This window comes from Corella eumyota, chromosome 5, assembly GCF_963082875.1.
Source record: "Corella eumyota chromosome 5, kaCorEumy4.1, whole genome shotgun sequence".
NCBI classification, from domain to species: domain Eukaryota; kingdom Metazoa; phylum Chordata; class Ascidiacea; order Phlebobranchia; family Corellidae; genus Corella; species Corella eumyota.
The window spans coordinates 11676902-11699318 of record NC_137494.1 but is presented as its reverse complement, the minus strand read 5'-3'; the positions used below and the strand labels follow the sequence as shown (position 1 = coordinate 11699318).

The window sequence follows — 22417 nt, the reverse complement described above, 5'->3', positions numbered from 1 at the left end:
TTATTAGCATTTTATTTTAGTTCATTATTTAGCGTTTGTAAACATATGGTTTAATTTAGTATAACCGCAACGAAAAAAACGCTTAAAAGAATTAACAAACGATGTTTAGTTAAAAATTCTATGTATAAGCTATAAGTATATAACATTAAATTTTAAACGGTACATAGTATTACAAGTAAAATGGTTTTCGGTAATATCGGTGTTATCCGTTTTAAGTATAGCTTAAAGTAGTATATTAAAGGGTTTTGCAATTTTGTAAGTGATGTATATAGCACGTTAGTATGGTTGACATTGAATCATAAAATGCCTTTAGAACCTCAAAAAATATCTGTGGTACTTACAATTTAGTTTTCAAAAAATATTAAAAATATTAAACACTCAAAACCAGGTTACCATATTTTTTGTGTGACGAAGAAAGTAATAAGTAGCATAGTAAATGTATACAAGCTAGTACTTTCTACGTCATCACAAACAGGGCTTCCCTTTTCTTTTTTTTAATTAAATTAATTTTTTTTTGAAAGTTGTATAACTTAAAAAGTAAGTAAAACTATCTGAAGTTAAAACCATTTTTGTGTTCAGTGATACCAACTTAAACAATTTCAAAGTAAAAAAAAATCTCCAATATATCAGTTTAATAGAAGAGAGCGGTCCCCTTTTTCAAATTACTATTCATTATATATAGCCATACAATTTACTAGCGCAATCATTTATCATAGCTTTACGTTTTTTGCAGGCCTTATGTACTAAATATTTCAAATTTATAAAGTAAAATCTATTGTTTTAACTTTGTAAAGTATTTGATGACATAAGCAATCTTGTTATTCAGAGTATCCGCCTTTTAAATCATAACATAGGGTTATTGTGACGTCATATTATTGTTAGAGTGTTAGGTGTATTAGTAGTCATTTTATGTTGAAGTTAGATTTAGTATTTTAAGAATAATTAAATTTTTTTTTTTTTTTAAATTAATAATAAATATTTTAGATTTGTTTTATATAATTTTGAATGGCAATAAATGGTATTAAGGGTTACGAATTAAGTTTAAAAATATTTATTTCTTTATGTATTTTAAAATATTATTTTCAGTTAGTTTAAATTTTTTTTAGACTATTAGCAGTGCTTTTATTATTATAATAGTAAGTAAATATTTAATTTAACTTAGGATAACAGTTGAGAATTAGGAAGGTACTTTAAGAATATTCTATTAGTTAGGTAAATACAAAAATTGAACGAATAAGTTTGGTTAAAATAATAGCCTCAAGAAAAAAAAATTAATTTTTTAAATTTTTTTTTGAAAGTAGTATTTAGTAATAAGTGTAAAGAAATTTAAAAAATATTTGAAAAAAATAAAAATGCGTTTTCTTTAAGAATTCGGAAATGATTTTTTTTCAAACCTCAAGAAAGCAAATATTTGAATAGTATCATTTATGACACGCATGGTTTCATTTTCCCATGCTCAATTTATTTTTAGTGTCCGTGTGAAATTTTGGGGTCAGAATTTTTGGGGTGTCAGAATTTCAAGGAGCAGGTCAGAAAATTTTTTCGAAAAAAAATTTCAGATTTAAAAATAAAATTTTCAAAACTAAAGTTCGAAGCATAAATAGATCACTTAAAGGGTATAGTCTCTTAAAAACTTTAGAACTGTAACAGTTAAAAGATGTGAGGACCGTTAAAGTAACAAGAACGATATACATTAGTTGCCGCTATTTTAAAATAATAATAATCTATAATTAGATATATAAGGTTATAGAGTTTGTGTATATATAAAAGGTTAAAGTATTTAAATAGGCTATATAATTTAAAAAATCTTAAAAGTAATTAAAAATCGACAAGGACCGTAAAGTTGAAGAGACTTTATATTAATATTAAAAAAATCAACATTTTATTTTTAGAGAATTAAAAAAAAATGAAATTTCTAATTCTTCTGTCCCTCTTTGCTTCGCTTAAAGGTGAGTCATTTTTTTAATTACTACGTCACGCTATTTAATATGTTTTAATTTATGACGTCACATTTATCGCAGGACAACAGACGAAGGAATATTCGCCAATCAACGGATGGTACAACAACAGGGGAAGCCCCTCACGCGGCGTTATAGGTAAGTTAAATTAAAAATAAAATCGACTAAAAATTTTGATTTAAAAAATGTATTTTTACAAATTTAACAGATTAATTATTCAACAATTACGAAAAATAATATCCAAAACTGTTTGGAAACAGTAGGAATCAAACCCAGGTCCTTGTATATATAAAGCCACAACTTCTAAGCTCCTGCTGATAACTAATTTTCGCAAAAATTTGCCCTTATATAAAATTATATATAGAAAGCTAAAATCGCGTTATATAGAACCCTACCCCTTAATTACATATATATATATATATATAAAACGCGTTAGAAAACGGCATGTAATTTGGGGACAAAAAGACCCGAAGACCCTTATAAAAACCCACGAATTAGTTTTATTTTAAATAAAAAATACAATACAATTGCATTAAAAGTTGTGTTCGCTCTACATGATCTATTGTTTAATTCTAAAGCCTGTAGTTTAACGCCTTTTGTAAAGTCATACTGACTAAAGCATCTTCTAGTATAACATTCATCATTACTGCATGCAGCAGACCGCATCTTATCATTACTTCGAGACACGACGTATTACTATTGATACCCAAAATACCAATTTTCCCTCTATGTTGCTATTTTAAAAGAACGTGTCGTTAAATGGGTTAAAATAAGTCCTAAAACGGGTAATGTGATACCCATAATATTACTATGGGGTTATCGCATTTGTTTTATACAAACAGTCGTATTTATCTAATCTTGTATTTTTAAATTTTATAGATTTGAAAATTTTAATATAAGTTTTGGATCAAATACAGTTTCTTATTTTTTATCATTTTTTATTGTTATTTTAGTTTTAAATTGTATTTTTTTTTTGTTAGATTTTTTTTTTTTTGTTAGATTTTTTATTTATTTTGTCTGTAATTTGATATGGTTATTTTTATTTAAAAACCTTTATTTAGCAAATAAGGTGATATTGTCCCATTGTGACGTCATATACCATGGTTAAATTTACATCAGACTTGAAAACAAATGTTTTTAAAAATCACCATGCTAATTATAAAAATGTAATATATGTGACGTCATAATTAACTTGTTAATTTTTTTACCAGACACGCCATTCACGCGGAGGCTGGAGTCGCATTATAGAGATGGTGTTTACGAACCAGCGGGCTGGTTGCGACCAAATCCAAGAACCATTAGCGAGGCCATTTTTTCTGGTGGATCTGGGATACCATCCAGTCAAAATATAACAGCTTTGTTTTACTTTTTCGGTAAGTTTAAAAAATAAAAATTATTTTTTTTTATTTATTTATCCTCGATGTCGGACCGACCGACTTCACGACCTAAACATAGAGTAAAATCAGTTACCCCAACCCAGTCGTGAGTTTTTTTTTGGCAGTTAGGATATTATAGATTATAATTGCCTGAAAATTATGCTGCTGATCACGTGTTGGTTCAGCAGAAGTTCATACCGTTTATAGCGCCCTACTCAAGGGCACTACAGCATGAAAGCTGTGGGTTTCGAACCCAGGACCTTATGTGGTAAAGCCAAGTGTTTAAACCACTACACTAGCTGTCAAGTTTTTTTTTTCAAAATGAGTTTACATTTTTAACCATGTAATATTGTAAGAATTACTGTTATTGATAAAATTATTTCGTAATTGAAATAGTTTTGATATGCAAAACTCAAATCGAAACAAAATAATAACACATCAAAAAATATCAAAGACAAAAGGTCTTGTCTACAACTACCAAATATTGAAAAAAAAATAGCAAAAAAATTCATGTAAGGCATGCAGATGTGTAACTTTATAAACTTGTTATTTTTCGGGTTTATGGTTCATATACTTTATAGGCAGGTCTAGCCTATTATGACGTCACAAGCTACAAAACGTCTTAATTTAAAACTAAAATAGTGCAGCTCTTTTAGCAAAATTTTGCATAAAATTTTTTTTTTTTTTAATATTGTAGATTGAATTGGAACAGTCTGTTGTATGTAAAATTAATTGACTTTTTGGGTTAAGACCAAAGAATGTTCTATATTTACCAACACCAGAATTTTAAATTTTATTTTTTAAAAAAATAAGTAAGCAAATTTTCTGCGTTAGTGAACTTTCGAGAATTTTTGAACTACTAGCACAAATAAAAAACACACACAGAATGCAATATGTAAATTACTGTGTATAAAAACATAAAGCGATTCAAATAAAAGTTTTTTTTTCTATAATAGTCTATAATATTTAACATTAACAGGGTCTTTTTAGGAAAAGTAATTTAAAAGCTTCCATAAACCATTTTTTTTTATTTAATAGCAGCTTATGATGTCCTGAGTTCGATACCCACTACTTCTATGCTGTAAAGTTTTTGAGTAAGGCAATATAAACAGTATAAACTTTTGCCAGGCCAAAATCAAATTGGCAATTTAATTCTTAGGGAATTACAATCATTAATATTTAAAACTCGCCTTTTCACTTCGAGGTTATATAAATTTAAAACATAACTACTTATCTTTAATGTGGAAAGTTCAAGTTTGAAATATTATTGAATATATATATATGCCTGATAATTTACCTACTGATTATTTTTTTTGGGCCCAGCAAAAGTTCAAACCGTTTAAAGCACTTTACTTAAGGGCGCTACAACATAAAAGCGGTTGGGATCGAACCCAGGACCTTATATAGTAAAGCCAAGTGTTCTAATTACGTCATCACGTAGACGGTAACTTACAAAATTTTAAATTATTTCAGGGCAACATTTGATGACTGATATTGTGGACGCGGAGGACCCGGGATGCCCACCCGAGCATTTCAACATTGACATTGAGGGTCAAGACCCCTACTTTAACCCCAACAACACCCCCAATTTTCAAATGCCGTACCAACGCGCCGAGTACTCCACTTCCAACTCCGGGTTTTCCCCGAATCACCCACGTGCCCAGCTCAACGGTGTGACGTCATTCCTGGACGGAAGCAGTATCTATGGAAACGAGATGGGGTGGTTGACGTCACTTCGCTTGCTGGGAAATTGTCCTCCAAGAACGAACGGAAGCAACTGGTTCGGAAGCCCGGTATGTACCTGTGAAGTCACTTGTACTTGTGACGTCACTTTTGAAAATGAAAAATGACGACATGAAAATAAAATGCTACGTCATGAATTTTCGTTAAATTGTTATATCACGATTTAAACTTTGTTAAATGATTGTGACGTCATATTTAGAGCAACCCCAACGACTGTCGGGGAGAACTTGCATCTCTCAACGACGAAGGGGAATTTCCCGCTTTAAATACCGAAGGTCTTCCGCTATATAATCCTGCTGTACCACGTGACCACGTACTCAAGTCGGCGACAAGATTTTACAGTAAGCGAAAGTGACGTCATAGATTTTACCGAAAAGACATTTGATCATATTTTCGAAAACGTTTTTCCGATAATAATACACTTTTTACGCCCTTTTATTTTAACCCTCACAAGGACCCCCCTTCCAAAAAAAAATGACCTAAATTTAGGTAAAATAACATTTTTAAATTTGCGTTTTTTGGAAATATTTTTATTCGATAAAAAACTTTTCGGTAAGGGATAAACCAAAAAATATAATCTTATGTAACAGGTAATTGAACATTTATTCTTAGTATTAAATGCACGTTGTTCTATAAATAACAATACTTTGAAATTTCTCCCTTTTTTTCAAATTCGTCGAAATTTACACTTGACTAGTTTTAAACCTGCTAATAACAAATCAATTTTCTATATGCATGACAGCGTTAACAATGTACTGAAACATTTTTAAGCTTTTTGTTAAAAATGTATTAATTTTTACAGCAAATTTTTTGTTTTTACCTAATATTAAAAATACTTTATTTTGTAGAACAATATTTAAAAGCATGGTGTAGTGATCAAAACACTTGTCTTCACTGCATGAGGTTTTGGGTTTAATCCCCACTGCTTTCATGCTGTAGTGCTCTTGAGTAAGGCGCTATAAACAGTATAAACTTCTGCTGAACCACCACTTAATCAGCAGCTTAATTATCGGACTATTATAATCAAAAATATCCCAATTTGCGCAAGGCATGTTAAGACTGGGTCGAAGTAACTGATGTTACTCTATGTTTAGGTCGTGAAGTCGACCTTCTCACATCGAGGATAAATAAATGTTAAAAAATGCCAACTTTCTTAAAATTTAAATTCAAAATTTTTTTTAGAGTTCGGTTCCCGGTTTGTTAACGAGAACCCGGGTGTGGCAAGTATTGCAATCATGTGGTTCCGGTACCATAACTGGTGGGCCCGGGAGCTCCGGGATGCAAACCCAAATTGGAATGAGGATAAAGTGTTCAACGAGGCTAGGATCCGAAATGTTGCAACTTTTCAGGTTTAAATTAAAATTTATTTTTTAATTCAAACTGTTGTCTTTAGGATTTTTGTAAACTTTATTTAATAAAACGCATTGTTACAACAGCAAAATTCTACACTACCTTTGAGTAAGGCTCTATAAACGGTATGAACTTCTGCTGAGCCAGCGCTTAATCAGCAGATTATAACTACCGAGCGATTATATAAAAAGACAACTTGAGACCTAGGACGAATACGCTTTTTTACAAATAATTATACACTACACTATTACTATTTTTGAAAAATGCAGTTTAATTTCTAGAAAATGTTACCCAACTTTTGGTAAAATGTCATCCAAATATTGCTTGCTGTAAAATTTTCATTCGATCAAATGTTTTTTGGGAAAAAATGTTTTTTGGGATTTAGGAAATACCGTAAAAATGTGGGGGTGTGTTTGCTTAAAACTTGTTTTTAATTCCTATTTATATCGCTGGGTTCAAAGGCGTAACCGATACATACTCCCACAGTTTTTAGTAATGTTGTTACATGTTAATAAACCACATCATAATGACTAAGGTAATTTGATAGTGCGCCAGGCCAAAAAAAATTAAACAGTCAAAATAAAATAAAAACTTCGCGATAGGCGCTGCGCTTTCTGAAAATACACATAAGTTCAAACTATCAATTACTTGTTGTATAATGCTATTTTGTTTTTTTTCTTTAAAAATCTTTTTTTTAAACAGATATTTTTTTTAGAAAATTGTGATCTACGACTGGCTACCTATTTTACAGGGTACTAACCAAACAGCATGTCCTAATATACCCTTATATCCAGGTTTGTATTTAAATTCTTAATGTAAAAATGTTTTTTTAAGCATAACTTACTACTAATATTCTATTATAAACTTTACAACAGAAAGTTTTCGGTTCGATTCTTATTGCTTTCATGCTGTAGCAGCCCTAAGATGCTATTAACGGAACAAACTCCTGCTAAGCCTTAAAAAACTGGCAGATCAATATACAGGCAATATAATTATAAAACTTAAAACTTATAAAGGTAACTCGAGACTGGGCCAGAGGAATAGAAAAAATTTTTAGTCGGTATTCCCACATCGAGGATAAATAAATAACCCTACTAAATATGTAAATTATTAGAAGTAAAGTTATTATATTTATTAAACAGGTTTTTCTTTTATTTTAAAGGTTATAGTCCTGGCACTTCTGTTACCCTTACTGACATTTTTCAAGGCGCTGCCCGTCATTACATTAGCACTTTAGCGCCCCCTGCCGTGTACAGAAGATCTAGAGTTACAAAGTTAGTTTTGCCAAAATTTACATCAAAAACTTTTTAACTTTTGTATATTACTTTAAGTACTATCAGAAATACATTAAAATATTAAATAATTTTAACCTAAAAAATAACAATTGAAAAAAATTAATTTTTCTTTAACTTAAAGTGCCACTTGCGTATTTCGACAAACAACTTCTAGTACAGCTGGCTCGAATCAAGACTTTGCTTCGCAGCATATTGGCAATGAAGCTTTAAGACTATGTAACGCTTATTGGAACTCTGGAGTAAGTTATATTTCATTTGATTTTTTAAGATAACCTTTTTTAGGTAATTTAATATATTATGGGTAAAAAAAAAATTTTTAAATGTTGTTGTTTAGTTGGCTAGGTTTTACGACCTGAGGTTATTGGTTTGATTCCCACTGCCTCCATGTTTGTAGCGCTCTTAAAAAGTGCTTTAAACAACAAAAAAAACAATTCCAAAACCAATCGGCAGATTAATTTGACTAAAAATATGTGTGATAAATTAAAAACTGCTAAAGGCAACTTAAGACTGGGTCGAGGTAAAAAAGTTACTCTAAGTATAGGCTCTAAAATTGGCCTTTTCACATCAAAGATAAGTATATAAAAAGGGACATATAGATATGTAAAAATACACATATATATTTATATATATATATATATAGAAATTGGCAATAACGTTTTATTATTAAAAATAAATTAACAATTAAAATTAAACAATTAAAAAAAAACAATTAAAAAAAACAATTAAATTAAGACAACTTAACTTTGCCTCATTTGCAATTTTTATAGTTGCACTTCCTTAATGCACAATTTCCGAACATAAACTTTATAATAAATAGTCACCAAACGAAGCATTCATATTACGTTATCTAAGTATAAACAAATACAATGCAAACTGCAAAAACAATACGAGTTAGTTAACGGAATCTGACGTTTTCACCTGTTTTTATTAATCACCGTCTGGCAGGATTTTGGTTTTGTTTATTGTCTGATAAAAGAAAACAAAATTACGCGAATTATTTTTATGTGTGGTTAGCTTTATCCTCGATGTAGGAAAGTCGACTTCACGACCTAAACATAGATTAACATGGGTTACCCTGACCCAGTCACGAGTTGACAAATTTGGATAATATTGATAATAATTGTCTGATATTTAGGCAGCTGATTACGTAATGGCTCAGCAAAGTTTATACTCAAGGGCGCTACAGAATAATAGCTGTAGGAATCGAACTCAGGACCTCATGTAGTGAAGTCAAGTGTTCTGAACACTACACCACGCTGCCAGACCAATGTATTTTAAAATTTAATTTTTTTAGGAGGCAATTGCTGAAAGTGGTTTGGCTGAAATTTTGTTGGGATTGTCCAGTCAGATTGCGGAGGAAGCAGACCACGTGGTAAATGATGATTTAAGGAACGCTTATTATGGAACTTTACAATATTCGAGAACGGATTACGTAGCATTGGCAATTCAAGTAAATATTTTTTTTGTTTATATTTAATAATTTTTGTAATTCAAAAAATATAACATCTATACACAAAAATAAATAAATATTTATATAATTATTTAAAATTAATTTTTTAACCTCTATAGAGCGGTAGAGATAGTGGTTTGCCTGATTATAATAATGCAAGAAGAGAATTAGGATTTCCAATTTTGCAAACTTTCAATGAAATAAATCCAAGTTTATTTGCACAGGATCCAAGCGTAAGTTATAATGTTTGTTCCATTTATTAAAAACTGAATTTTGTACTTGTATTTTTTATTTTTTTAAATCATTTATTCCCGTAACATTTGTTAACCCGACCCAGTCACAAGTTGCCTTTAGCAGTTTGGGATATTATGAATTATAAACCTTCTAATTGTTTTTTGGCCTAGCAGTAGTTAGCAAAGAATATATATAAAAACAAACATATACATTAGTTTAGGTATATACTGGCATTTAGAAACGTTTATTTGGCTTAAATTAAGGGTCCTACCTTATAAAAGTCTCCGTAAATTTAAAAACAACATTTAATCTTTTGGTTAACAATTTATATGTAAACACAAAAAAGTTTTCCAGAAAAAACATTTTAACGAAAAAAATTTTCTTAGCTTCTTAACAGTTTAATTAGAACTTACAACTCAACCGAACATCTCGATATTTTTACTGGTGGAATGCTGGAGACATCTGGCGGCCAAATTGGTCCACTGTTTTGTGACGTCATAAGCGATCAATTTAACCGAATTCGTAACGGGGATCGTTTTTGGTTTGAGAATGACAAAAATGGGTAAAAACTTATTTTTTAAATTTAATTTTCTTAACTTTTTTACGAATGTTTAAAAATTTCTTTTTTATAGTTTGCTAACTGATGGTGAGCGAGCTAGTATTATGTCTACGTCATTAGGTGACGTCATTCTAAGGACAAATCCTGAATTAGTTGCAGAAGATATAATTGATAACCCATTCATGGGAGGTAGGTCACTAGGAGGCGGTAGTGTGTTAAAGTTATTGTTTTGCAGAGGTTTTCGTATGGTTCGGTTTGGTAGTGTGGTATACTGGCCTTAGTATCAAACTACAAACCAAGAGATTTCGGGTTCAAGTCGCACCAATGACATATTAATCACCCTAAACCAATATAAAAATAGGAAAAAAAAATTATAAAAAAAAACAAAACTTTTATAACTTAAACCAACCTAAAAAACTTTTATTAGTTCAACATATTGCCTGTATTGCCAATCTATTAGCTTGTATTAAATTTTTTTATTCGGTTGGCTAAGAACTTGATAAAAACTAACCAATCTATATTAATCAAACAATATATGTATGACTTCTTTTTATTTAAAATACTTTGCATATTCAAATTATCACATATATACAATATTTGGTTATTACTAAAATTAAACTTTTGATTTTAGTTCACTCATACCCAAGCTGCCAGCAGCCGTCCCAGATAACAGGCAATAATCTTGAAAATTGTGTTGGTCTACAGACTTACGATTATTTCACTGGAAGCGAAGTATCTTACGCTCTTATACTTACATTCGTCGGACTGTTTATTATACGTGAGTTGTAATTTTAAAACTTTTTAACAATTGTTACCCCAACTGAGTCTCAAGTTTTATTCTCACTTAAAATTAAAATGTGGAAGTAGTGGGTTTGAACCTAAAACTCTATGCATTAAACTTAGGTGTTTTAACTACTACAAAAGGACACCATTTATTGAGTTTCTTGTATTTTAAGGTCTACGCCTAATCTCTCTTTAACTCTACAGTCCTAATTATGTAAAGAAAAAAAATTTTTTAAAGAAAATATTTTTTTAATTTACTAGTTTTAAATTTCTTAAAAAAATATTTTATAGTTTCGATTGCGTTGATGTATTTTCTTGGCTGGCAGCATGAACAAAGTCTAACAGCTTTAAAGAAGAGAGGCGCAACCAAAAAAACTGCGTCTTACAGGGTCTCGGGTTCAAGTCTCACTGTTGTCACTGAAATATTGGGCGAAAATTCGACCCGACAAGTACAGGTAAAATAATTTTTTTTCTTTTTAATTATTTAATTAATTTATAATTTTTTTATAAATTTTTTTTTTAGATTTCTATGAACTCTCACTTTTCGCTGAAGTCAAATCGGGGTCAAACTTTGCGGGTCATTGAATTAACGAAAGGTCAAGAGGTCAAACTGATTTCAAGCAATAATTCTGGATGCAATGTTCTTCTGGTACGCGTACCGGGGGATACCCACGACCTGGTAAGTGTTACGTCATAAACGTACAAATTTTTATTAATAAGGACGTCATAAGGGCAAGTCTTAAAAAAAGACAAGAAAGGTATCGGTTATTACGCTATCTTTAAAAGTTAGAAAAATAACCTCGTGACGTCATAAATAAGTATATTGTGATGTCATATGCTAAGGTAAAAAAATAAAAACAGGGCAATTTAACTCAATGACAATTTAGCCTGCTAGAGTTTAGTTTATTAAATAATAAAAAAAACAAGAAAAAAATGTGTTACTAGGTTTGTTGGTCCAGAGCTGAATTATCATTGGGTTAAGTGGCCTTGGGTTTTTATCGACATAAAACCGAATAAAATATATTGTTGCACGGTAATTACTTAAATGTTTATTAATCTATCTTTTTAGATTTTGCAATTCAGTGATCTCGACGAACGTACGGAATACATTGCCAATTTACATCAATTTTTGATCTCAAAATTCATGAAAGAAACATCGTTGTCCGTTCCTTTAAGGCATTTGATGCAGCAGGCTAATACTAAAGAAATGAGGGACAAGTTACTGCAGAGTTTCTTTAAAGCAGCTATTTCTCAGGTATTATGACAAAATGGTACAATTTTAGTCAGAGATAAATAGGTATATTTAAAGCCTAAGCAGAAGGTAGATCTTCTTAGCATAACAGTGTTTTACATTTTTATAAATTTATTTAACTTGCAGGATTAGTTTTTATAAAGGTTTTAATTCGGGGCTTAAAAATAAGCTACAGTTAAAATCGAGCCCCAAACTTAGGATACCAACAGTTCAAACCCGGGTCTTAAGTTATGCAACGCTGGTAATCAAACCTAGGGTCTTAAGATTAGCAACAGTGGCAGTCAAACCAAAAGTTTTAAGATAAGCAACAGTGGAAGTCGAACCCAGGATATTGAAAAAAGCAAAAGGGGGTTCAAACCCTGGGTCATAAAATAGGCAACAAATGGGATCGAACCTTTAACATTAAGGATAAAACCAAATATTTTAAAATAAACAACGGTGGGGATCGAACCCATGGTCTTAAATTTAGCAACAGTTGAAATAAAACCTAGAGCTAACGTTTATAATCGCAAATTGTTAAGATACTTTACATTTTTGCATTTATTAAAACCAAAAGAAAACTATGACATCATCATTTCCTTTTATTACGTCACAGTCGCTTAGCCTTGAAAGTGAAGAGGAAGAACCGCAGTGGAAAAGCAACGATGTTCGAAAATTATACGAAGTCAAGTTAAGCAAACGGGAATTCGCCGAATACCTTCAACTAAAAGCGGACAGTTTGTTCGTGGAACAAATGTTCAGCGTGGCAGATGCAGACGACGATGGTTCGATTTCATTTAGAGAGTTTTTGGATATTATTGTGCTTTTCACTAAAGGTAAAAAACTCTTTCAGTCTAAAATTTGGATTTAAAAATGTTGTGTGTTTTTTCCTGATATTGCAGCTTCGAAAAAGTTCTATTTTTTGTTGTTTGTTTTATCTTTAGTAGACTGAGTTGATAGCAAAGACTTTTTATTTTCAATTTTTAAAGGCGACTTTACAGCCTAAACATGTAACATTTGTAACCCTGACCCAGTCTTAAGTTGACTTTGGTTTGTTGGATATTAATTTTTTTTTTTTATTTTGGTTTTTCGCAAAGGAAATAATAAATACGATATACAATTAATATTACAACAATGCGACGGGAAAAAATAACTAAATCAATTTAATGATTTAAAACATGCCAAAAGTAATAATGTTTATGCAAAGATTTTATAGTATATTATGGCATAGGGGGATAAATGTTCCTTTTGCCTGCCTATAGGTTTTTCGCCTTATATGTTGCCTTACTAAGAAGCGTTACGATATGAAGACAGTGGACATCGAAACCGAGACCTAAAGCAGTTAATCCATATACTTGTTAAACCCTATTTGTTTTTTTTTTAACTATTTAAAAATTCTTTATTAGTTAAGGCGGTTTAGGCGAATCTGACTTAATCTACCTGACGAAAATATATATTTGACGGATCAACGGATCGAACGGATTAATGGATCAAGTTTTATTAACTGAATCGAATATATATTAAACAGATATTACATAATTCAAATGCATATTTGACGGATATTTAATTAAACAAAAAGTTTTCATAAATTAAACCCTTACCCTAACCCTCACCTATTCAGATTACCCATTAACACATCCGACCCTTTCGATCCTTCTATCCATCTAATAGTCAATCAATCCATACGATCCGAAAATATATTCTCGTCAGGTGGATTAAGTTACAATCGGTTTAGGCCGAGGTGATAATTAACATATTTTTAACTTTTACAGGCTCGGCAGAGAACAAAACTCGTCTTATGTTTAACATGTATGACGTAGACAAAAGTGGATCTTTATCTCCGGATGAATTCAAACTTATGCTCAAGTTAGTTTAACTGTTTTTTCACGTGATCATAACTTAAATAAAATAGCAAAATAATGAAAGTAAGTTAAATAAAAATATATAATATTTTTTGGTGGATTCTATGTTTTTTTTTATTAAAAAAAAAAATTTTTTTAGGTCCATGATGGAAATGGTAAATGCAAAAGTAGACGCTTCTACTTTAGATGACGTAGTCAAGCAGATGATGACGTCACATGGATTTGAAATGAAAACGAATTTGACCGTGGACGACTTCCAATTAATGATGGGACAATATTCCAAAGATATGGGAGAAGCATCTTTGCAAACTCAAGGTAAAATCACGTGATTAAGATGACATGTCACGTGATATCGGTGTTTTTTAAACATTTATTTATCCTCGATATGAGAAGGTCGACTTTGACGACTTAAACATAGAGCAACATTTGTTACTCCAGCCCAGTCTTGAGTTGCCTTTATCAGTTTGGGATATTAAATAGAAGATAATTGCCCAGTAATCATGTTGCTGATTAAGTGCTGGGTTAACAGGAGTTTATACCGTTTATAGCGCCTTACTTAAAAGCGCTACAGCGTGAGAGCTGTGGGGATTGTTTATATATAGTTGTCACGTGACTGTTTGGCAGATTTTAAAGTTGTGATTTTTTTCCTTAACCTTATGTTATTTCTAATTTTTGCTTTAGTTAAAAGTCCAGAACCAAAAGGACCGAAGCGAGTAAATACAACCAGGATAAGACGAGCTCAGCACGCCACCAAGCGGCTACACGTGTCGTGAGTTTTTTTGTAGTTGGCCATTCTATTTTATTGATTTTCACGTTTTTGCCATAGACCATATTTTTACATTCCTTTTTTATAGACCTAAACAGCAAACTGACATATCACGAAGGGTAACACGTGTAAGAACCTCAGTTCATGTAGAAAAACCAATGTACACAAAGAATAAGTTTAGGAGGGCCTGGGTACATTTTGTAAAGTTGAACCAATACTATGGAAAGCACATTTTCTGGGTTACTCTATATACCATTCTGTCAATCGCAGTGTTTCTGCAATCTTACAGTAAGTATAGAAACTTAGTCTTTGTTGTATTTTTTTATTTATTTATCTTCGATGTGGGAAGGTTGTCTTAACGACTTAACATAGAGTAACATAAGTTATTTCAACCCAGCCTTAAGTTGCCTCTGGCAGTTTGGGATAATATAAATTATAATTGCCCGATAGTTAAGCTGCTGATTAAGTGTTGACTCAGCAGAAGTTTATATTATTTTTAGCTCCTTACGTAAGGGCGCTACAGCATAAGAGCAGTGGGGATCAAACCAAAGACCTCATTTAAACAGGCCAAGTTTTCTTTTCACTACAACAAACATTTTTTTATTTGAACCTTATAATTTAAATTTTGTGCCTACGTATATATAATTTGGTTTACCAATTTAGATGTTGTTCTCTCAAACAAGCCTTCTGGGTTGGAACGCATATTGGGAATAACTGGCGCCGTAGCACGTGGATCTGCAGCTTCTTTGATGTTCAATTTCTCCACTCTTTTACTTACTATGTGTAGAAATACAATCACTCTGCTAAGGGAGACATTCTTACATCACTACATTCCATTCGATTCGGCTATTTCTATGCATAAGTTAATAGCTTGGATTGCCCTTGCCTGGACAGGTGAACAATTATTTTATTTGTCACTAGACCCCAACAGTTTTTAATTATCGTAATATGGTCTCAACCCATATCTAATATTTTTTCGCGAAAATTTACCCGCGCACCACAAACGGTAGTTTTATTTTTTTTGTAGGCCTATAAATTGAAAATAAATCACATATTAGTTAACGACAGAAAATTATTTTTGCTTTTAAAAGTCATTCATTATTTAGTTCTAATAACGTCACAATATTACAGGTATTCACGTGGTGGCGCACTCGATCAACTTTTACGCAATTTCAACCCAGTCTCCAAGTGACCTGCTGTGCTTGTTTAGTGAAATTTGGTACAAGAGCGATTTCCTTCCAAATTTCGTATTCTGGGGACTGCAGACCTTAACTGGCGTAACTGGATTTATACTGACACTTGTGGTGATATTTATGTAAGTTTGTGTGGTATTTTTTCTTATTAGTATATATATTATTCACATTTTTTGTAAATCTATATTCTGGACGTGAAAAGGTCGACTTAACTGGCAGTTTAAATTTGTAAATAGTTACCTTGACAATAGGGTTTTAGTTAGACAGGAGTTGGTGCTGTTTGTAGTGCCTTATTTACGGGCGATACGACCTATGAGCATTGGGGACTAAACCCAGGACTTAGTGTAGTAAAACTAAAGAGGCTAATCAATACACCTTACCCCACCTACCCAAAAAAGAAGTTTTGTTATCTATAAATTAACCGTTTAAATTTAATGTTAAATTTTAAATTAAATATTAAAATGTTAAACGATGTTGTTTTAGGTACGTTTTTGCAAGTAATTACGCTCGACAAAGAATATTCAACTGGTTTCAATGGAGTCATTTCATCGGATATTTCCTTCTCTATTTCTTTTCAGTCCTGCACGGAAGTGGACAACTTATTTCAGTAAGTTTAAATATAAAAGACATTTTTAAACCCTTTCAAATTCGTTATAGAATAAACTTAAGCATATCTGAGCGTGATGTAGTGGTTAGAACTCTTGGCTTCACTACTTGGGGTCCTGGATTCGATCCTTACTGCTGACATGCTGTGGCGTCCCTAAATAAGTAGCACAATAAACGGCCAAACTTCTGCCAAATCAAAAAATAACTAGAACGCTAATAATGGGGCAAACAAAATTAAAAATATTTAAAACTTACAAAGCCAACTTGAGACTAAGTCGCGGTAACTGATGCTACTCTATGTTTAGGTCGTGAAGTCGACCTTCCCACATCGAGGATAACTAAATATAAAAAAAAAACGACAAAAGTGAAGCCCCAATAACTGGACAAACAAATACAAAAAAACTAAGTTTTAAAAATTATTAATATTTTCTTTAGCCACCCCGATTTTACTTGTACTTCTTGGTACCTGGCATTTGGTTTACATTGGATCGGATTTACACAATCAGTCGACATAAGAGAGAAATATCTGTGATAAAAGCTGAGTTGTTACCTTCTGCTGTAGTTCATTTGGAGTTTAAACGACCGAGTAACTTCGACTACAGGGCTGGCCAATGGGTAAGTGTTTGTTTTATATTAATAAAAGTTTTAAAATGCCCTTTTTCAGTTTTGGAATTTGTAATATCTTTATATTTGAATAGACTTCTTGTTATATTACTGAAAATTATTTTACTGAATATATTATTTTACCGAGAAATCATTTGCTCAAAAATGGCATTTTACCGAAAATGAAACTTGTTTAATAATTTTACTTTAACTTCATTTTATTCTAATTTTACTCAACTTTTTTATGTAACAAATACTCTTCAATTTTCTTAAAACTGTCAACCTAAATTTCGGTAAAATGCTGTTTTCGAAATGGTGATTTTCGGTTATATGTTTATTCGGTCGAATGATTTTCGGTAAAAAATAAATTAAGTTTTAAATTGTCCACAAATTTCTTTATTATATTAAATTGACAATTATTCTATTATGACGTCATAGGTTCGGATCGCCTGCCTTGCACAATCGTCGACGGAGTATCACCCCTTCACCCTGTCCTCCTCACCCCACGAGGACACCCTTAAACTTCACATCAGAGCGGTCGGACCCTGGACTATAAATCTGAGGAGAATCTACGACCCTGAGATTTTAAGGGACTCTCCCTACCCCAAGGTGGGTTTTATAATATTTTTCTGATGTTATTGTTACCCATGACAACACTTTTATGTAATTATTTTGACATTTAAAAGTAAAAAGAGTATAATAAGTGATTTTAATTATTACGTCATAACTAACTATTTTGACGTCACAGTTATACCTGGACGGTCCGTTCGGTGAGGGTCACCAGGACTGGTACAAGTATGAGGTCAGTGTGCTGGTTGGAGGAGGTATTGGGGTAACTCCCTTTGCTTCAATTTTAAAGGATTTAGTTTACACTACTCAGACTGGCAAGAACGTACCCTGTAAAACGGTAAGTCTGCATTTCATGTAATTTAAGTTTTTTGTGTGTTTTTAGCAAAAAAAAAAACGTTTTTGGATTTGACTGTTTAAAAAAGGTTAAGTTTGTGTTTTTTGTGCATTTCTAGTTATTGTACTAAAAAACATTGTAGAAATACAACTTGTTAAACTTAAAATGATATGGTTATTAGTTAAAACATATGCGGGGTTAAGGCTATTAAGTGCCAACAGCTTGGTGTAGTAGTCTAGGCTTTACTATATGAGGCCATGGTGGTGATCATGACTGCTCTCATGCTGTAGTGTCCTTAAGTATGGCGCTATAAACGGTATAAACTCCTGTTAAGCCAACGCTGAGCCAAATGCTTATTATTAAAAAGGCAAATATATTCTATAATATCCCGAACTGCCAAAGGCAACTTGGGACCGGGTCGGAGTAACTGTTGTTACTCTAGGTATAGGTCGTGAAGTCAACCTTCCTACTTTGGGAATAAATAAATGTGAAAAAAGTGAATATATTATTAAAAGCATAAAAAATATATAAGAAGCAGAATTTAAAATTGTCTGTTAAACCCAATACTTCAGTTTAAATATTTAAAAAATTTTTTTTTCACTTTCTAGGTTTACTTTATGTGGGTAACTAGAGACCAGAAACAATACGAATGGCTGACCGACATTATACAAGAAGTTGAGGGCAAGGATACTAAAGAAATACTTCACACTCATATTTTTATTACCCAATTTCCACAAAAGTTTGATCTTAGAACAACTATGTTGGTAAGGCCTACTGTCATAATTTACCGAAGCTTTTTTTACCGAATAGCCATTTGACCGAGAAAAATTGATTTAATTTCTACAAAATGTCATTTTGAAATGTTTGGTTTTCGGGAAAATATCTATTTAGTCAAATGTTTTTTTTATGAATTTATCCTCGATGAGGGAATGACGACTACAAACCCTAAACACTTTGGGATATAATTGATTATAAATGCCTAAATATAAAGGTCTGATTAAATGTTGGTTCAACAGGAGTTTATACCGTTTATAGCGCCTTACTTAAGGGCGCTCCAGCACGAAAGCAGTGGGGATCGAACCCAGATCTTTCTTTCTTTTTGGTTTTCAGTAATACAGTCGAACACTGTTGTTAAATAAGCAAAAATTCTGATTTTTTATAAAAATAATTTTTTAGTACATTTGTGAACAACAATTTCAAAAAGTCGCGGGAAAGTCCCTTTTTACGGGGTTACGGGCCATCACCCATTTCGGACGTCCGGATTTCACTCGTTTCTTTGCCTCTCTTGCTGATCACCACGACGACGTAAGTGCGACGTTATCCGTTTTTAAGAATGACGTCATGTGTTTTCACCATTCATAAAATATTTAAATAAAACAATCTATTACCTGTAACATACATAAATTTAATTCGTTTATGACGTCATCAAAGGTTTGTGACCTTATTGCTAATTCATGACGTCATTACAGGTGAAGCAATTCGGGGTATTTAGTTGTGGACCCCCACCAATGACGAACGGGGTCGATAAGTCGTGTTCTGAGTTGAACAAATACGAAGGAGCGATATTCTCACATCACTTCGAGAATTTCTAAAAAGTAAGTTTGTCCTCAATTTGTTCAATTTTTTTATATATCTTAATCGATGTAGGAAGATCGACTGCACGACCTAAAAATAGAATAACATTAGTTAACCCGACCTAGTCTTAAGTTGCCTTTGCAGTTTGGGATATTATTTATTATATTTGCCCAATAATTAAACTGCTGATTAGGCGCTGGCTCAGCAGAAGTTCATGCCGTTTATAGCAGTATGAGAGCAGTGGGGATTAAACCCAAGACCTCAGTAGTGTAGCAAGTGTTCCTATCATTACACAACGCTGCCGGTAGTGTTGTAAATAAACGGTCTTTTGAAACTCGAAGTTGTATAGCATAGTTTTTACATAACTTACGACAGTTTTAAACATAAAAAATAATTTTTTTACAGATTGTTTTTGTGTTTTAACAAACTAAACCAAAAAATTACAATTTTTAAATTGACATTATCCAAGACGCGATATATTTACCAGAACAATTTACAGTGACGTCATAAAAATTTCTTGTGACGTCACGAAGTTTTCAATCGATGACGTCATATTAAACAAGTATTAGTATTTTTATATGAAGAATAGTAATATGTATTCGGAAAATCTTTTTTTTGTATTATATCTAAAACACAATTTGCTCTTATATCCCTTTTTTTATTATTGTATTATATTAAACTATTCAATTAGTTAACACCATTATTTTATTAGTTTGTTTTTTAAAGTTTTTAAATTGCATTTTAGGGCTACTGCTAGTTAAACTATTACACCTTCTAACTTATGATACACTTTTGCATGCTTTAACTCTATAGGTACATAACCTATGACCCTGGCTGCCCTTAACTGTAGTAATGTTGTCAATAATGTCTTTCAGATATACATTATATTAATCCACTGGTTAGCTTGTGGCAAAAGTTTTTTTTTTATTATTTTGGTTTTTCGCACATTGATAAAAAGTAAATAATAAATATGATATACAAAAACCCAAAGTTGTGGATTACACCAAACCCAAAGTTGTACACTATATTATTAAACTTTGTGGTTTATAGATTTATCAAAAATTATGCAACAATATTTCAAAGTAAGAACTGCATAAATACATTCTTAAACTTATTTGCTAAATTATATAAAAACATACGCCACCTGTTTTTTTGTTATTTTCAACCTATAAAATAATGTTTCATTAACGAAAAAGTATCTAAATAAAATGTACAAAATAACGCGTTTTAAATTTACTAGTGCTTAAGCTCAGGGCTTATTATATAGTGCACGCATGCGTTAAAAGCGAAGGCTACTTTCAGCAGTACAACCCAAAACTGTTTAAATGAATACGTAACCACGCTACGCACGTGTGAATACACTTGTTTTACATTGAAAAGAGCTAGATTTAACTGCAGTTTTATGTGTTTAAAAGTGACAACCTTTTTTTATACATAAAAATTATTCAGAGCCAGGGTTAGGTGTGTATGCTCAGGATATATTAGAGTATATTAATATGAAAAACCTAAAAAGTATTGAATTTATATAAAAAACCTAAAAAGTATTGAATTTTGGCAAAAACCGTAATGGTAAACGGTATGTTCGAAGCAGTAAACTATAGGAAAATCTAAGCCTAAGTTATTAAACTATTTTGTAACTAGTAAATTATATTCTTGTTGCTTTTACAGTCCTAAAGTTTTTGGAGGATCGTAAAGTACATATAACCATTTTTTAGGTATTCAATGGTAAACAACAAATTAATATAAAATTATAATACCCATTTTCGGACCTGTTATTACATTGATGTTAATTGATCGCTATAACGGAAACAGTTATTGCTATTTGTTTTTAAACATTTGACACTTTCGTCAGAGAAAATGTAGTAATAGTAGTGGCTTTATAAACGCTTGTTCAAAAGGGAATTTAAAAATAGATATGGAAAATTTGATGTTTTTTTAAACTTTAAACGTGGCAAGATGAAGGCAATTACATTTTTGCTGTTTCTAAAAGCTAAATAATTACGTAATTTCTTTAAACGAATTTTACCTAATTTTAAACAACTTAGTATTATTATTTATATATTATGTTTTTAAAATAGCATAAAAAAGTTATATAACTGTTGGTAACAGACGACAAAAAAACTTTAGAAATTTATTATCTAGTTCCATAAAATAAATATATAATTCTGTCAATAACTATATGACAGTTCTGCTTTAAATAAACATACTTGAATTGTTAAACAGTTGTAAGTACAATTCAAACGACAACTAAAGCATGTACTATTTAAAACTTCAAACAATTTACAAACTCAGGTTTAGAAAATGTCACCGTCTGTATTTATTCTAAAGCAATGTTGCATCATAATCGACATACAATAATGATCGCTCAATGAAGCGGGCGATATAAAAAAAGGCTGCGTAGCCGGTTACTACACTTGCTTTAACTTAAACAAAGAAGTACTACGTTATTTTAAAGGAATTAATATAAATGTACAGCTTATAATGTATATATACAGTATTATTAAAGTTATCTAAAGTATTTTAGAGTATGATTTACTAGTGAGGCCTAAACTTTAGTTAATTAGTAGTATTTAAAATGTTTGTTTATTTTTTAAATAATTGTATTATTAATAGTTAGTTAGTTGGTTATTCTTATATTTAGTCCACGATGTTTTAATATTTAAGTTTAAATTTACTATAACATAAAGTAATATAGTTTACCGAAATTTTTTCGTGCATTATAATCTACAATATTAGCGGAACTAGAGTAATTTCCTGGTAGAATAGCTGCGGGCATTTTTAACATACCAATTTTTTTTAAATATTTAAAGTTATAAATGAGTTGAGATTTGCGACAAAGGGCTGTTTGTGTGTAATAGATCGGTCCGCCATGACATTTCAATATAAAAGAGCGCAAGTAGTGTTAAGAAAGAATGTAAAACGGACAGTC

General features: G+C 31.3%; 1 protein-coding gene across 1 annotated transcript; it reads left to right on the top strand.

Moving 5' to 3' along the window:
• Window positions 1-1881: 1881 nt before the first annotated feature.
• Window positions 1882-20696, top strand: LOC145753614 (dual oxidase 2-like). Its single transcript, XM_082570019.1, has 32 exons — window positions 1882-1949; window positions 2022-2096; window positions 3170-3331; window positions 4808-5127; window positions 5277-5418; window positions 6260-6426; window positions 7143-7221; window positions 7590-7701; window positions 7844-7961; window positions 9017-9172; window positions 9292-9405; window positions 9793-9968; window positions 10039-10154; window positions 10597-10743; window positions 11040-11203; window positions 11272-11427; window positions 11818-12003; window positions 12596-12815; window positions 13752-13845; window positions 13981-14156; window positions 14523-14610; window positions 14696-14895; window positions 15271-15501; window positions 15739-15922; window positions 16284-16407; window positions 16842-17021; window positions 17448-17618; window positions 17758-17916; window positions 18522-18677; window positions 19090-19218; window positions 19383-19508; window positions 19894-20696. Exons 1-31 carry the CDS (start codon window positions 1907-1909, stop codon window positions 19503-19505), a joined length of 4668 nt encoding a protein of 1555 aa, XP_082426145.1. The 5' UTR covers window positions 1882-1906; the 3' UTR covers window positions 19506-19508; window positions 19894-20696.
• Window positions 20697-22417: the final 1721 nt, after the last annotated feature.